Source organism: Convolutriloba macropyga, chromosome 4 (genome assembly GCF_964194025.1).
Source record: "Convolutriloba macropyga chromosome 4, txConMacr16.3, whole genome shotgun sequence".
Taxonomy (NCBI): domain Eukaryota; kingdom Metazoa; phylum Xenacoelomorpha; order Acoela; family Convolutidae; genus Convolutriloba; species Convolutriloba macropyga.
Genome location: NC_134471.1, coordinates 33,391,839 through 33,408,849, shown reverse-complemented (window position 1 = coordinate 33,408,849; position 17,011 = coordinate 33,391,839). Strand labels below are relative to the sequence as shown.

General features: G+C 40.0%; 2 protein-coding genes across 2 annotated transcripts in view; one reads left to right on the top strand and one right to left on the bottom strand.

The window, feature by feature from the left end:
• The window catches only part of LOC142337629 (uncharacterized), a 31,070-nt gene extending 24,852 nt beyond the window's left edge, over nt 1-6,218 (bottom strand). Inside the window, exon 1 of the mRNA XM_075387004.1 lies at nt 6,202-6,218. The gene's annotated coding sequence lies outside the window, so the exon portion shown is untranslated. The remainder of the gene's footprint in view (nt 1-6,201) is intronic.
• LOC142337627 (uncharacterized) overlaps nt 4,949-17,011 on the top strand; it is a 42,536-nt gene continuing 30,473 nt past the window's right edge. The window contains exons 1-3 of the mRNA XM_075386994.1: nt 4,949-5,434; nt 7,553-7,827; nt 8,255-8,493. Coding sequence (XP_075243109.1) covers nt 5,330-5,434; nt 7,553-7,827; nt 8,255-8,493 — 619 coding nt within the window. The 5' untranslated portion in view covers nt 4,949-5,329. The remainder of the gene's footprint in view (nt 5,435-7,552; nt 7,828-8,254; nt 8,494-17,011) is intronic.

Here is a 17,011-nt window from a genome sequence, read left to right as displayed (position 1 = left end):
TGTTGCACAACGCTTGTTTCAAAATGGTTACATGACTCTGCTAAAGTCACTTTAAAATTTTGCCAAAAATCTCGAACCGCTTCGCAGTTCTTGGTTATTGCCAGACTTTATCAGTGACTTCATCAGAGGCACGTGACCAATGTTTACGTTCTCAGTGAAGAAATCTGTACATAGTTCTAAAGATAGCTTTAGTTTCTATTTCAAAAAAAACCTATATCTCAGAAAAGTTTTCACCCACTCCTTTCATTTCCAAATCATCAACACTTGTTGCTATGCTACCGTCTTTTTTGTTGCGACCCCACTTGTTGGGTGAGGATCAGTCATTCGTGGCCGATGGATATCTTCATCGTAGCGAAATGTGAGTGGTATAGTTAAAAAGCTCGTGCAGAGTAGTAAATCAAAACTAAAAAGGTTTTTTTTAGAATTTCTTATACTCCGAGGCTCAAATTTTTGTCCAAACAGGAACTATTTGGCATGATTTTTTCAATTTTAGCGTAATTTTCATTCAAATTAAATTTTTTCTATAAATGTTAATTGAAATATACAACTCACGCTTCAAAATGAAGCGATTTTGTGTTGCAAATAGACGAAAGCAATAACAAGGCTAGTTCTGGTCTCAGGGAAGTTTACTTCCAAATAATTTTATTTGAGGAAATCTTTCATTTTTTTGACTTTTATAGCCACTGAGTGAATAGTCACTTTTCATATCGAGGTATCGTTCATGACCAACATCATATACAATCAAAAGGCGCCCAATGAACAAAAGAGGATTCTTTTTCAAGGATTCTTTTTTGGCTTTGACTCAGTGGTTTCGCAATTTTTAAGAGAAATTTGAATTTCATTTTGAGATTTTACTACAATTTAGGAGTCTCATACCATACACTCGCTGTCAATGTAGGGAATAACAAAATTCCTAATGAGCATTAGCTGCACCTCTCTAATGCATTGAGTGGACAGCTAAGGGCTGTTAATAATTGAAAAATCATTTTTCGAGATTTTTTTTGAAGATTAACCAATCTTAAGCTCAATTTCTTGAACTGAAAGTCAGTCTCAGTAACTACAGAAACCCCATTTCTTCTCTTGCAACCGAAACTAACGGGTAACTTTGGTTTCACAAAATTTCTTGATTTTTTCAAAAATTTTGGTAATTTTAGTTTCTTTTGAATTCTTATCACATTATCCAAATATTGATAGTTCCCATTGGCTTTGAGAAGACGTGCAGTGTATCATAGAGAAAGTTTTCAGTGGAAACCTTAAGTTTTAAATGACTTCGGCACTTTTTTCTCGCACTTTTTTACTGAGTCTGTGGTTTTTGCCTGTATATGTTTTTGTTTTCATGAACATAAGACTAATTGGGATGTCTTATTGATGAATTATGAATGGCAAACATCGTTGTTTCCTCATCGAGGCATAAATTAGCGTATTTATTGATTTCCGTTGAAAGATAACAAATCTAACGGCTGTTAAGACCTTAAGACTAATTTTTCGAGATTGTTTCAATTTTTAACCAATCTTAACTTTATTTTTGTGAGCTGTAGGTCGGTCTCAGTAATGACACGAACTCTTTCATTTCTACTGCAACAAAAATGATCTAGTAAGCGGTTTCATCCTAAAATTCTCAGCTTTTTGACTTTGATGGCACAAGTTTTCATAAAGTCTTTTCAAATTTTTGAATATTTTTTTCTCGCACTTTTAATTTCTTCGAGATCTGATGACATTATCCTAATATTGATAGTTCTCATTGGATTAGAGAGGACGTACAATCGACCTTAGAAAAAACTTTCAGGGAAAAACTTTTGATCTAGGTGGCTCCGATGATACATTCTGCTCCCACTATTCTACTGAACATTTGGTTTTTGCCTGTATTTGTTGTTGTTGTCATAGTTATAAATCTCATTGTGATGTTTTTTTGATTAATTATTAACAACAAACGTCATTGTCTTCCAATCGTGGCATAACTCAGCGGTCTCGTTGACTTGCGTTGAAATCTATTAATTTAATGGCTTGATATTAAAGCTTTTCTCATAAATTTCTTAGTTGAAATAAACTTGATTATATTTGTTGAGTTTTTCAAGTTTCCTTGGTTTTCTTTTCGTTTTCAAAAAATTTTTAGACTTTTTATTTTTTTTTCTTTTTGCCAACTTGTGAATTATTCTGATCATTGAGAGTTCACGTTCAATTCCCTGTAATTCAAAACTGATATTTTTTTTGTTGGAAAAAATGCGTTTTCATAAAAATTTTGCGAGTCTTCATTATTTGTGTTTCTTTTGCTCTCCTTTATGCACATTCGCGTAATAGTAGATTCTAAAGAATTTAAAGAGTGGTTCCGGTGAGATTTTTAAATCTCTCATTATAATTTTAACCTAAATAATATGAGCAACAACTGTTTTTTCTGTTTTTTTTTATTTGATAAATGTTGAATAATTTTTGAATTTCACCTCATTATTTCCTCTTTTTTTCGACTTGTAACCTAGTCTTATTAATGAGAATACCCATATGTTCTGCAGTTAGGGAAGAGTAAATTTGTGTAATTGTTGCTTTCAAATTTTGATATTGATTTTTACCGTGATTTTTTTGCTTATTTTGTTGTTTGTTTTTTTCTTCTCGTAGTCTGTTTAACAGCAGCTTTCGCGAGTGATGTACTGAGACATGGTAATATTTAATGTAATTAGCAGTTTGCCAGTGTAACAATTTTTCAAAATTCAAACATCTATTTTTGATTATCTCTTCATTTGGTTGAAAATTAGGTCAAAAATGTAGACGGGCTCGGTTTGGAACATTATGTGCGAACGCACATAAACGAGCATCCTTCTTCTTCTCAGTTTTTTATACAATGCCCGTACCATCAAGCCTGATGCAGAGATTTTTCAGAGGACCAGTTTTGGCAGAGAGATGCCAAGACTTGGGTAGTGGAGCCAAGACTCGAGACTTCTCTGGACAGAGAGAGCCCAAGAATTGGGTCCTTCTGGGCAGCGCAGAACCCAGGTCTTGGGTTTCTCTGAGAAGAGTTAAGGTTGACATAATGATGATCCTCCGTTTTTCATTTAATTAGGGCAACTCTCTTAGAAATTTGGCACCCCATTACACGTCTGTATAATGAAAAGATAATGAAAATTTGTGGAAATTCGTGAACTTCACCCCAAGACTTAGGGCCTCTCTGGGCAAAGAAAATCCTTGCCTGTGTTTTCTCTGGCAAGTCTTAGAATCGGAATCTTCTTTTCAACTTTACTGATTTACAAAATAATCCCATAGTAGAAGTAAAAACTGGGTGTTTTGTTTCCAAATAAGACACATGCTTATGTATTAGGTCTCAAAAAAGGTTGGCTGCTAATTGGAAATCAAAAGAAAAACAAAAACATTTGCGGGTTAAGTGGATCAAAAAAAGTTTGACAGTTTCACACATAAAACTGTCGGTCTCACCTACACAACTGTTGGTTAGATCCCAAAATAAAAGCCCTGAGCTAATAAAACATTAAAGAAGAGATTAGTGTAATTGATTTGCGGTCGGCTCAATTAATTGTTTTTCAGTTTTCGGGAAAGTAATTTTTAAATGTTTTGTCACCAAGAGCCACGAAGATAGTTTTAAAATCATTCATAATCATAATTGGTGCTTTATTTGTACAATAGGGTACACAAACTTATGTTAAAAGTGCCCATGAACCTAGAAAAACGCACCAGTCTAACCCTGTCCAGCAAAATTCAAGTCTTGGATCCTTTCTGCCAAGAGAAATTCCAAGTGTTGCTTCTTGCTTGCCAGGAGGTCATCAAGTCTTGGTTGTAGTTTTCACAGTGTGACCCAAGACTTGGACCTTCTCTTGGCAGAGGGACCCAAGTCTTGATTTTTCTCTGTCAATAGAAACCTCAGAGATCGACTCTGGAGTGTTCTCTCAGCAGCCTTGTATTTGATATGATCAAACTCTGAATCAGGCCTGAGACCTTGCCTGATTTTTTTCTGAATCAGGCCTGATGGGCTCTGGGGGTAAGGTATGGGTGTGCTAAGACCTCAAGCGATCAACTTTATACCCTTACCCAACTGTCAATTGTAATGCAAAAAAGTACTTTTGTTTGTTAAGATTTATTACGATGCTAGAAAGAAACTTTGGCTTATCAAGATTCTAGTGAAGTATCTTTAGTTTTGAAAAAGCTATCAGCGTCCTACTTGGCATGGCAAGGGTTATCAAACTTCAATTCACAGTGTAGCTACCTTATGAAATTAAGTATTGAAAGACAATAGATAAAATTTAACAACTGATGAATGTAAAAACGATTGTTTGCAAAAATAACTATCATATCTTCAGCAGGAATTGTATCAAAACGAGGACTGTGCGCAATGCAACAAAAAGTCTTATCAAAATCAAAGCGCAGCGAAACTGCCAGAAAGCATCATTATTACCGAAATTCTGAAGAATGAAATGGCACAAGAATAACAATGTTCTGAATAGTATCATGATCATAGCAAATAGTGTCATGATCAGAAAACTTCGAAAACAAAAAACATGATGAAAATATGATGATTCAGTACTGATTTGTAATGGAAGGTAGGTCCGGGAAAATAATAAAATCTTTTTGCCGCGTCTCTAACAAAATTCTATCAAAAAGCATTTCTCCGCGCTCCTGTAATGAAAAAATGGCCATTCGCAGTTATGTACAATAAAGAGTTTCATTCAAGAAGAATTGTGCCATTTGGAAGGTCGCGTCTACCGTAGACTAGAAGTCGTATTCAAATCAAAACATTAGAAGCTTTGCGTGGAAGAATTTCACAAATTCATAGCACTAAGGACATGCTTAAGTTAGAATTTACCAGAAAATAAGAACCTCAAAGGCAATGGAGAGTTGTAAGGTAATAAAACTACTATATTAGTTTTCCAGGCTTCAAGATTTTACCCTTCAAATTCCCGGCTAAATTTCATGCAAGTGCTCTATACACTGCAGATTGCGGAATATGTAATATAAGTGAGGTTTCAATCCTATACAACCCACGAACTGAAAGAACCAGTTGTGGTTCCTACGTTTAAAATATTTCACTGTGGCTCTGTTCTTTCTTATGAAACGCAGACGTCCATTGCTTAAAAAGTTCTCAAACCCTTTTTTGAGATCCATTTAAGAAAATTTTAACAGATCCATTTATAATTTTTTTAAAATTGTATAACGCAGCCTGTGATTCACCCTCAAAGCAGCCTTATTATTTCTGTGAAGTCTTTTTCAATATTCAGCAATAAATTCCTATCTTCTCATTTTGAATTACAAACTTTGTGGCCTCAATTGCTCCTGAGAATTTTCCCTTAATGAATTTATAAAATCAACCGCGACGCGTTTTAGCCTCGAAATTATGGGACAAGAGGAAAGCAGGTTTCCCGGGACACCAAACAGTGCGGGATTCGCAGGAGGAGAATCGGTTGAAAACAGTGGAGGAGGCCGGCGTAGTTTCTCAAAGGTACGTCCTAAAAGTGAAACTTTGTGATGGTTCGCTGGCCTCAGCAGGAAGTTTTTTTATTGCTTTCAAAATCAGCATGTGCAAGTTTGTTCAAGTTTTAAAAAGCAGACTTTTGCCTTTCTAGAGCACCAAAAATTCAATATAACAGTGCCAGTTGTTGAAATTCGAAAAGCGCCTGTTTCAAGCACTTTGCAAGTTTCAAAAAGATTAGGTGACACTGCCGACGTCCCTTCGAATTTCTGACTGGCATATTCAACCGTTACTGTTCCTTGAAGTGTGCCAGATTTTCTCAGTGACTCGGTACACCGTAGAGGAAAATCTGAAATGATTTTGGCTGATTTGCCTCTGTAGAATTCGGTAACGTGAAATTGCGGAATTCAGGCTCCATCCTTTGCAGCCTGAATACCGCAAAAACAGTGTTTCCTTATTTTAAGGAAATGCGTTTCGTGGAAAAACTAAATTCAAGCTACAAGCTTTGTAGCCTGGGTTCTGTGACTCTTAAGTTTGCTAATTTTGTGGAAATTGGTTTCTAATTTCTTTTCAAAATAACCAGCTTTTGAATGTATCCGAATTCCACAAAGTTCACTCAAATCTATGTATTATCATAGCAAAATGGAATTATTTTACGTTCTCGGTCAAATGTGACCGAGGCACTTTTGGTCTGCCTTTACGGTGTATGCTTCATCGGAGTCTCGTAACTTTAGCAAAAGCTTGTATGATACGTAAATTTCAACCAAACAAACGCAAAATTTTTGCAGTAAACTTACGGGAAATTTCTAGTGCTTCCGTCGTTTGGGCTGAGGATTGGACTGAGTGGTGACTCAAGCGAGCTCCAATGGGATTGTCTTGAACCAGAGTCACCTATGGTCACGGTAAAATTTGACACAAGGAATTCTCACACAGTCAGTTTGCAATCCCTCAACTTTTTGTTCAAACTTAGGTTGCAACCACCATGTCGAAAGAAATTCCAAGTTTTTCCATTTATAGCCTTCTGCCACCCCACCCTCCCCCAGCTAAGTGGTCATATAAAACATTTACCCAATTACCATAAACTGACCATAAAGGGGCTACCTATAGTTTAAGGGGTTGGGGCAATAATGGGGAAATCCCCATAATTTCAGCAATTTTTGATCTAATACCCTGGTCACAAAACGCAAAAAAATAAACGCGTGTTAAAGAAATGCATGATTGCAATTAAAACAAACTGTTGCCAATTTAAGCAATGATTTCTATTTTTTGCCTAGAATTATTTTAGACAATATTAACAACTTCAGTCATTTACTAACGCAACGCTCTTAATCGCACTTATAATTGTAACGCTTACTTTTATCGTAAAACGGAAGAGTTCCCCCTAGTTTCCAACATATTTAAAAGACAGTAGTCAAGAAAACAGTTTACCTTATACGATAATGCAAAATTCTGACAGAATTTTGCAAGATGATACATTGTCTTGCAAATGTTTTTCAAAATCTTATAAGATACCCTTTATCTTGCAATTATGCAAACCATAATAATAATTGAACAATTTTGAGCGTTCTCTTCGTACGATGTTCAAGATGATTTCAATTGATTTTTTGATGTAAAAAAAGACATAATTAGAAACAACTGTTTGAACTGTAACTTCCATGAAATGATCTGTAAAAAACTGAAGTCTCCTTTAATATTTCTGTTTTTTATGATAAAAAATTGTTAGAATTGGGTTGAAACCTGAAAATACACATAAAAGTGCAAAATTGGATCTACCATTTTAACCGAATTTCATAAGATTGTTGAGTTCATTTTTTTGATAATTTATATTGGAGAAACTGCCTAACTAAATTTCTAAACTTTTACAGTTTGCTTTTTACAGTAAATAATATGAGAAGTGCTAGACCGGAATCTTGCGAGATAGCTTTCTAGGTTGAATATTCTTGTATTCTTCTTTTGTCTTGCAAGATCTTACAAGATAAAATAAAATTATATTACAAGAATCTTACATGGCAACCTCCTGGTCTCAACGGGGGCGGGACATTTGTATAACTTAATGACACCTGATTGAATCATATAGAGTTTGCATAGATCCATCAGATCGGCTGGGAAAGTGCTTCGAAATAATGCTAAAAGGTTTATAAATTTCAGTTGAGCAAGCGTCTTAGTTCCAACTCATCTTTTAATCTTGCCTCTTCACCCACCCAACAAAAGCCACCAGACCCAACTGATCCTCTGAAATCATCCCCATCTATTGACATTGCTCGAGAGGAAGGGGCAGGAGGAGGACCAAGGTATTCAAGGTCAAATTCGGTGACCTCTGGTCCCCCTAAAGTGCCAACCAGGACCAGTTCTAGCTTGCCTCCAGAAGTCACCCTTAGATCTGCCATCGAGGATGCCAACCAAAATACGCAAACACAATACAAGTAGGCCCATTTAATTACATATTGCCCAGATTGTTTTCCTTCCGTTAACTCTAAAGAGATTTTTTTTACAAAAAAAGCGAAAACATCTAGAAAGTAACAAATGGCTAAAAAAATCAACGTTTTTGTAAGCACCAGTCTTTGGAGTTTGAAATCTCTTTTGAAATTTCATAGGATTATTGTGATTGGAGTCCCCACTTAACAGTAGGCCCCCTTCCCAATCGATATAATTCAACCATTGCAGCGCCTATATCGCAATTAATTCTTAATTTCGGATCAGAGTAACCTAGTAACTTTCAGCTGATCCATGGCAGTGGTCAGTCTGTATTTTACTATGAACTTAGTTAATTTCATACTATTTTCATCATTGCATTCAATTTACGGTTATTTTCATCATTGCATTCAACAAATTATGACATGTTTCTTTCAGAGTCGACAGCGAATATCAAGCGTGGTCCACAAGGAACGATGCAGCCCAGAAGCAGAAGTCAGTGGAGTCAATATACCACTCTACAGAGGACATTTCTCATCAGTTGCAAATGTTTCACAGGGAGATATACATTGATGACTCACAGCCGTTACAGGAGGGACAGGATCATCTGATGACGTCATCTGGAGGAATCGAGAGACCCAGTACTCTCTGGGACCAGCTGCCACCAAATCCAAATGGTGAGGATGCAAAAAATAAAAGAAAATACGTAATGTCAATTGTTATTGCCTTCAGGAAGTTGTTACACTCTTATGCGAAGCCCAGTTGTGGAATAATGGAAATTAAGGCTTTGTAGGCTAAAGCTGACAAAATGCAGTCTTTCGTAACTTTTTCAATTCTAAGCAAACCACGAATAACTGTATTCAACCACGTATTAATGCAACGTTCAAAGGCAAAAAAGCATCGTTTACTTGGAGGCAAATCTAGCTTGATCTTTTTTAGCAGGTCTTAGTCTAGGTCACCGATTTAAACTAATCTGTTCAAAAAGCCGAATTTGTTAGGCTAAGCGATTGGTTTTGAGCCATTTTGGAAGTTATTCTTAGTGGGAAATCGGCCTTTGTATTTCTCAGAAATAATACGTATGTTGCATTTAGAACGGAAAATCTAAGCGAAAGTTTTGATATAATACGCACAAAAATTCTCTATCTGGTGATATAATTTATTCAATTCAATTTACTCGGTAACATCCTCCGGCCCGGAAGAAAATGTTGGGAGGATTGGTACAAAAGGGAATTGCTTAGTTCTCAAGAAGACAGGACCCCTCACCCAGCTACTTGATTGCAAAACTTCAGCGGACATACCACGCGTGCCAGCATCTGCCGGATTATCACAAGTGGCGACGTGGTTCCATTGGTCAACGCTGGTGTTCTCCAGGATTTCACTAACCCGATTTGCAATGAAGATGGGGTGTTTGTTTGTTGAGTTTATCCACTGCAAGACGGTTGTACTATCTGTCCACATAAAGACTTTGTCGACAGTAACCGTTAATGCTCGACAGATTTCCCTTTTTAAACGGGCAGCGAGCAGAGCGGCTTGTAATTCCAACTTAGGAACTGTCATTACCTTCATAGGTGCAACACGGGCCTTGCCCAAGACAAACGCCAGCTCTGTTATAATCTCCCCGGAGGGGCAAGTTACTTGAGCCCTAAGAAAACCTACTGCACTGAATACGTCTTGCGAGCTATCACCAAACATGTGGAGTTCAAGATGTTGGAATGGTCCTGAAAAGTAACTTCTCGGTATAGTGATCTCAGCTAACCGCTGCAGTTCAATACACCAGGCAAGGAATCTGTCAACTGTGTCCTTAGGTAACTCGTCATCCCAACTTTGTCCATTGACACGCCAAATGTCTTTCAAGATTAACCGAGCACCAACAGTGAAAGGTGCGACAAGACCAATTGGGTCGTAGACCTTTGACACAAGACTTAAGACCAAGCGCTGTGTTAAACTTTTCGTGATGGTGCTGTTAGTGCCCCTACTCACAACCAGAGTATCGTTGTTGTGATCCCACTTAAGCCCAAGCACGTGCATTGATTCCTCCTTTGATGAAACGATGACCTTCGGTTCAGTGGATTGAGCAGACCCATCAATTCGGTCAGCCAGATCTGGTACATTGCTTACAAACTTAGTAAACTTGAACCCACCTAGATGGAGAAGATGTACCAATTCCTTCGACCTAATGAGGGCCCTCTCGGGGGATTCCACTGAGTCCAAGTAATCGTCCATGTAGAAGTTCTCAAGGACGACTTTCGCAGCTTCTGGGTACTCCTTAGCATTATCGCGTGCCGTGCGCTGAAGTGCGTAGTTGGCGCAGGTGGGCAAATCTTTTGCCCCAAAGATGTGGCGCGTATACTGGTGTACCACAACGTTTGATGTGGGGTCCTCCCGCCACAAAAAGCGCAATGATGGTTGATCACATGGCAACACTCCAACTTGGAGGAACATTCCCTCGAGGTCGGCGGATATGGCAAATGGATGTTGTCTGAACCGTAGGAGTACATAGATTAAGTTTTGCAGTAGGTCAGGTCCGGTGAGTAATGACTTATTAAGAGATGCGCCATGGAATTTTGCTGCTCCGTTTAGTACCCTACGAATCTTGCCCCGCTTGTTCGGGTTAACAACCGGATGGTGTGGTAGGTACCACTCTCGTTCCGAGCGGCTTTCCACCTTATGAGCATCTTTGACCCTTACTACGTAGCCTTTGTCTAAGTCCTCTTTGATGTATTCGAGTACTTTTCCCTAAATGTCTGATCTTTCGTGAGCCGCTTTTCCAAAGACTTTAATTGAACAAGCGCTGAGAAATATTTGTTCGGCAGTTCGATGTTATCTTCAGCCCATAGCATTCCTACATCGTACCTTTTTCCATTATGCACGGTGGTGTTTTCAAGAATTTCAAGCGCACCTGCATCCGAGGCGGATCGTGGGTCTACTTGCTTAAGTGCGCCGTACGACTCCATGTCGTACCAAGATTTTACCTGACTAGCGAGTTCAAAATCCTGCTCCATATTAGCTTTGAAACAAGTCGAGACTAAACCTGAAGACGACGGTAGAGGGCCGCTTAGAACCCAACCTATGGGCAAGCGAACAGCGAAGGGCGAGGACTTCTCGTCAGCAGCGAAGTACTCTAACGGGCGGATGGCATGATACACATCCTGTCCAAGTATCATCTCGATGTTTCCATAGCAATATGTAACTGGGTCTAGAACTGCTAGGTGCGGGTATGTTTCCTGAAGTGCTTTAATGTTAATGACATCGGCGCCTACATTAAAATTTTCCTTTACGTAAGGGCTGACTTGAAATGGTTAGTGTCTACAACCTCCTCGGTATTTATACCCTTGACTGTTAATTTCAATGCTGTACCGTGCAAACCAAGTCTATTTGCAAGATCATTGGACACCCAAGAGTTACTGCAAGTGGTATCACACAAAACTAAAGCCGTGGTATCTTTACCGGAGGAGCTCTTCAACTGTAATTCAGTCACCTGAAGGAGGCCTTTCACATTACTCACAGATGACAAAGTAGTGGTCTTACTCGATGATTGGACACTAGAAAAATTACTTTGATTTGCGCCGGCGTTAGAATTACTATTGATATTGTTTGAAGGGGATTTTGATGGATAAACCCTCTCAGCTCCATGGAGAAGTGTATTATGGGAGCTGTTACATCCGTCTTTCCTGCATTTCATGGGATCTGGGCATTGCCTAAACATATGCTTTTCTCTCAAACATGAGAAACACAGTTTTGCTTCCACCACTACCTTTGCTCGCTGAGTGGGAGACTTTTCTTTAAATACCCTACACTCCCAGATGCGATGATTGCCTTTACACACGATGCAGCGAGGGGTTGCAGGCATTGCCGATGTTGAGGCTGGTCTCTGAGTGCCCTTATTTTGTGTATTAGCAGCAAAAGTTCTTGAGGCAACTTTGGTCTTTACTACTGAGTTGGTGTTATCCTCAGTTCTTGCCTTCGATGAAGTTTGGATCATTAAATCGTGTGCCTCGGCCTTCTCCTTCAACCAATCGTTGAAGTCAAGGAGTGTTGGTTTTACCCAATGTTTCTTCACTGTGAAGAGTGACCAATACTCTTTCAGATTGGGCGGCAATTTTTGCACAGCCGTGTTAAGAAGTGAGGCGCTCTTAAGGTCTGAGTTGTATGAGAGTGATTTAAAGACCCCTACAAGACTTGAAATTGTTGCAGAATAGTTTATGATGTTATCAATATTGTGCATCTTAAGTGGAGGAAAAGAGCTGAGTTTGTCTAAGTGTGCACTGACTACTGCCTGTGGTTGGCCAAATTTACGTTCGAGTGTCTTAAGTGCGTCCTTATACATTACACCACAGTATGCGATTTCAGCGATGGCGGTTTTAGCTTTTCCAGTTACAAGAGTTTTTAAGTATGTTAACTTGACATCATCAGTCAAGGACTGTGCGTCTATGGCACTTTTAAATTGTCCTAACCATTCGTGCCACTGTAGTGGATCACCATTGTGCTGTGACAACTTCCACTCGGACAGTGGATTGTTCTTCTTACAAGTAATTGCCTCCGCCAACTGCTTTATCAAATCCGCAGAGTCCAAAGAAGGAGCCGAAGGTGTGGGATGCGGCGGGCCACCCCAACACAACGGGTTCGGAACGGTAGCTCCATACGTTGGTGGAATGATCGGAGTGACAAAGGTGGGGGCGGTACCTGTGGAAGAACTAAATGGATTCGCTTGCATGAAGTCTGATGTTACGTAATTTTGAGCGCCTGCTGCTGCTTGTACATGAGAGGAGCGGTGCGATGTAGATATATGAGGGTTGATTGACGGGGCCGGTTGTACGGTGTATAAGTTTGCGGATGTTCGTACAAGTGGTACTGCATTAGATGGGACTGCTGCTGGAAAATGCCAGACATTTGGATCTGGAGGAGCAGGAGGTGCGTGGGTTATAGGGACAAAACTTTGGGGCTGAAAGCTCTTTTGTGGGGGTGGTGGATGAATTAATTGAGGTACAAAAACGTTTGCGGAGGAAACGAATGGTGCAGGCGGAGAATGGGGTAACAGATTGACATTATTCGCCACGGGGTTAGTGGCTTGTAGTGGTAGTGCTTGTGGCGGCGAAGGAGGAAAGCGGAATGCTGGTGGGATTAACGGGAAATGCGGTGGTGCGAGGTTTAGAACGGGGAATGGTGGGGCTGGTACATTTATGTGTGCTTGTGGCGGATTTGGTGCTAGAGGAGCATTAACGATTGTATTAAAAGGTGGTGAATGCGGAGGGCTGACTAAATTCAACTGTCCAGGCATTCTCGATCTGCGAGGGAATTGATGATCTAACTGCAAACCATCGAAGTGCATTGTTGCTTGAGACAGTTGTCGGGCTGTGTTTGGGGCGTTTAGTTGAGTTGGCATACCAAAGTTTATTGGTGATGGAGGCGTATATTGAGGCTGTTGCTGCTCTTGCATGATGTTGTTTGCAACATGTGCATCATTGGTTACATTGGTTCTACTATTTGGTTCTTGGACAGGGAGGTTGATGTTGACCTCAACTTGACTATGTGTATTGAGATTGAAGTGTGAGTTTGGAAGTTGAGCTGAAGAAGGTCGTTGGACAATTGCATGGTTGGATTGGGCGATGGAACCAGAAAAGTGCAAACTCGGTTCGTTTGCAACATCTGCAATGTTCCCGGCCGGTGACGAATTAGTCCAATCTTGAACAAGTTTCTTGCTCTTGACTGAACTTCTCTCCGTAAAGAGCCCACTCATTTTGCCTGTACAAGACCCGTCTGCTGATGATTATGTCATCAACTCAATTTCCTCAAGTGCTGCAGCAGCTACTTCCTTGCGATGATCCTCCTCAAGCTGCTCAATTTCCAATTCCCGCAATTTCGTTTGTTTTTCAATTTCGAGACGCTGTCTAGCAATGCGAAGCTTTGCTTCATGTTGTTTCTCAAGTTCCTCCCTTTTGAGTTTTGATAGTTCTAAGTCTTGTTGACGCTGACTTGATCTTTTTGAGGAAGTCATATGTGAACTTGATTTTGAATGGTGAGAGGTATACTGCTCTGCTGTCTCTTTGTCATGGACCGAATTGATATACCCTCGAGCAGCAGCAATGAACTCATCAGTTTTCTTTGTTACAGTCTCTAACCATTTTTCAAGGTTCTTACAGGCAGCATCTGGATTTTCAGTCTTTTGTGCCAGATCAAAGAGCTCTTCATTTTTATCAACTACTCTAATAAAAGCGTCTTTGCACTTCACAAGCAGACGTTCGATCTTAACTTTCCTATCTTGCTTATCCACAGCTTTGTTAATTTCACCATAGATGTTGTTAAGTTCAGCCTCTAATTTTGCCCTCGCACTATAAAGTTTGTTGAATTTGTCCTGCAAAGTTGTCATGATCTTAAGAAAAACAGGAACCACAAGTTTAATTTGGTACTAATATAAAGTACACACACATGCAACAGCACAACACAAAGGGGTTATACCGAACCCTAGTGTGACGGTTTGGTTAGCAAACCACCAAAGAGCAAAGATGTTCGTCGAGTACAATAGTACCCGGCGAAAGAAAGAAAGAACGGTGCGCAGGAAGCGCGAAAAGGGGCAGAATGGGAGACGGGACAGACGGGAAGAGACGCCGAACGAGTAACGCACGACGCAACGGGAAACCGGACGGACAAACGGGAGCGTCAGGCGAAAAGCGCGCGACGAAGCGGGAAAATGGCACGGGCGGGGCGGAAACGTCAAACGGATGGCGTGCGACGAAACGGGAAAACGGCACGGAAGGGGCGGAAACGTCGGACGGATGGCGCGCGACGAAACGGGAAAACTGGCACGGGCGGGGGCGGAAACGTCGGGCGGATGGCGCGCGACGAAACGGGAAAACTGGCACGGGCGGGGCGGAAACCACAAGCGAGGAGGCGGGAAGATCGATGCTAACAGACCACAGCAACAAACTCAACCAAACAAGCTAGCCGTAACTCCAGAATAAACTTAAGTCACACCCTAGAAAGAAGGAGAGGAGCTACTGCCAGGTAAACTAGCACAAAACATTATGGGGGCTTTATCAACGGCATCAAAACATCAAACATGAAATAATTTACGGCAACAGTGTAGTATAACCATAATTCGAAAAGGTCAGGAACTTTACTAGCCGTAACTCCAGAACAAATTTAAGTCACACCCTAGCAAACCACCCTACACAGACAACAGAAGTGCATACTACAAAAATTAATAAAGCTACAACAAATTGCTAGCAAACCAGTGTGGTGAAAGTCACGAAACAAACCAGCCGTAACTCCAGAATGAACTTAAGTCACACCCTAGCAAGGAATGAGACTACACAACAAACCAACATACTAGCAGAGAAATTTTACTACAGCAGAAACTCAACATACTACATCATACAACAGATAAACGGGGGATAGAAGAAAACAAAGTGACAAGGAAACAAAAGGACGGAAGCGGAAAATGAAACCAGATAACCTGCGGAAAACGGATGGTAGTGAAAAACTCGAAGAATGGGGAGAGCGAAACGTTTAGTAAAGCGCTATCGGAGAGAACCAACCACAAACTAACCCGTAACTCGTGAGTTAACTAAGTCACACCGCCAGTCAGCGGGTAGACTCCCACAACAGCGCAAGACTAAGTGACATTCATGTTATCAAAGGCTTGTGTGAGTTCCGCCTCCTCGAACGCATGATGGGTGCGAAGCGTTTTACGACGGCGCTTTGAAAGTTTCTTCGGACGGGAGCGTGCTATCAAGGACCGGAGGTTGTTCTTACGAGCTAAGACTATAGTGAGTGTTTTCAGCTCAAGCGCAGGCCTTTGGTGTAATGCTCTGTACTCTTTTAGTAAACTAGGATCTTTCTGTTTACGTCTAGACACAATGTCTTTCACTAAATGGATGGTAACTAAAGTACTACGCTTGAGCTGATTATAAATATCAGGAGTTCCCTCTCTGGGGCAATACACTATAGCTTCTATGCGCTCCTGATACTTTTCAAGCACTTCAATATAAGCTGCGAAGGTGTTAAATGCTTATTGTTGTTACCGCGATGACGGGACAATGAATTGTTCACCACATCATGCCAAATAACGAGCCTCTTTTTATCACGGAAGAAGTGACTTAATTGAAATTACGCGGTTTTTCGGACTTTCAAAGCGTTAGGATTAAAACTCAGACCCGGTAATGCGTAAATTCCTTTTTTATAATGGTTTTGTAACGCTTGAGGCAAAGTTTTTATGGCCTGATGCAGTGAACTTGCAGCTAATATAAAAACCATATAGTGTTTTTACCACATAACTGATGTGAGCTTTGCTCAAACTCCGAAACTTGATTTTTAATGCGCAATTTTCACGGCTTTCCAAGAATAAGCGTTTATTCGAAAAATCAGGAAACAAAATCAGTTACCTGATCTTCTTTTTTTGTGAAGTTTGAAAAACTTGACCAAACTTGTTTTTACAACGTGTTAATCTATCTAACTACTATATAAGTATGCTAGAATGATCAGATACATTTTTTCTCAATTTTTTCAAATCTGGTCAATTTTTTCAAACTTTTTTCTTGCTTCCAGTGATTTTTTTTCGAATAAGACTTTACCCGCTCAAATTACTAGTATTTAGCCTTATATGGTCAATTCCCAAATTTTGACCAAAATTTTTCAATTTCGATGTTTTTTCAATTGAAAAAGTGTATGAGGTGGGTTATCGGTGACAGTTATTCAAAAAAATCAGGTTATAGGAAATGAAACCAAAAATATAAGGGGGGTTTAGTTAGATTTGCCGGTTTCTGTTATATTAATTTACTGCAAGCAAAGGATTTCAAAAGGTTTTGTCTTACAGTTTTTTTTTCAACTGCGTGTCGTAGGATCTCTTGTTCAGTCATCTCGTTTGCTGTTTCTCTGTGACATCAGATTCATTTCGTTTCGGGTTTCCAAGGCTGTTGGCTCGTCGGGTAGTCTACAATAGAGGGTTGTTGTCTACTTCGAAGGGAGAGGGTAGCGGGCAAACTGCATTCAATACAGACGGGTACAATGCCTTCCCTTTCAGTCCAAACGTGAGCAGAAATTGAACTGGTGTAGTTTGTCAATCTGGGGCACTTAATGGGTTAGAAATGGAGAAAGGGCGAGAGGTAGCATGGTTACTAGGGTGAACTATCACACGTAATCTATCTTTATTCCCACACCTTAACACACAGGTATGCGCATACACACACTCCCACAGAC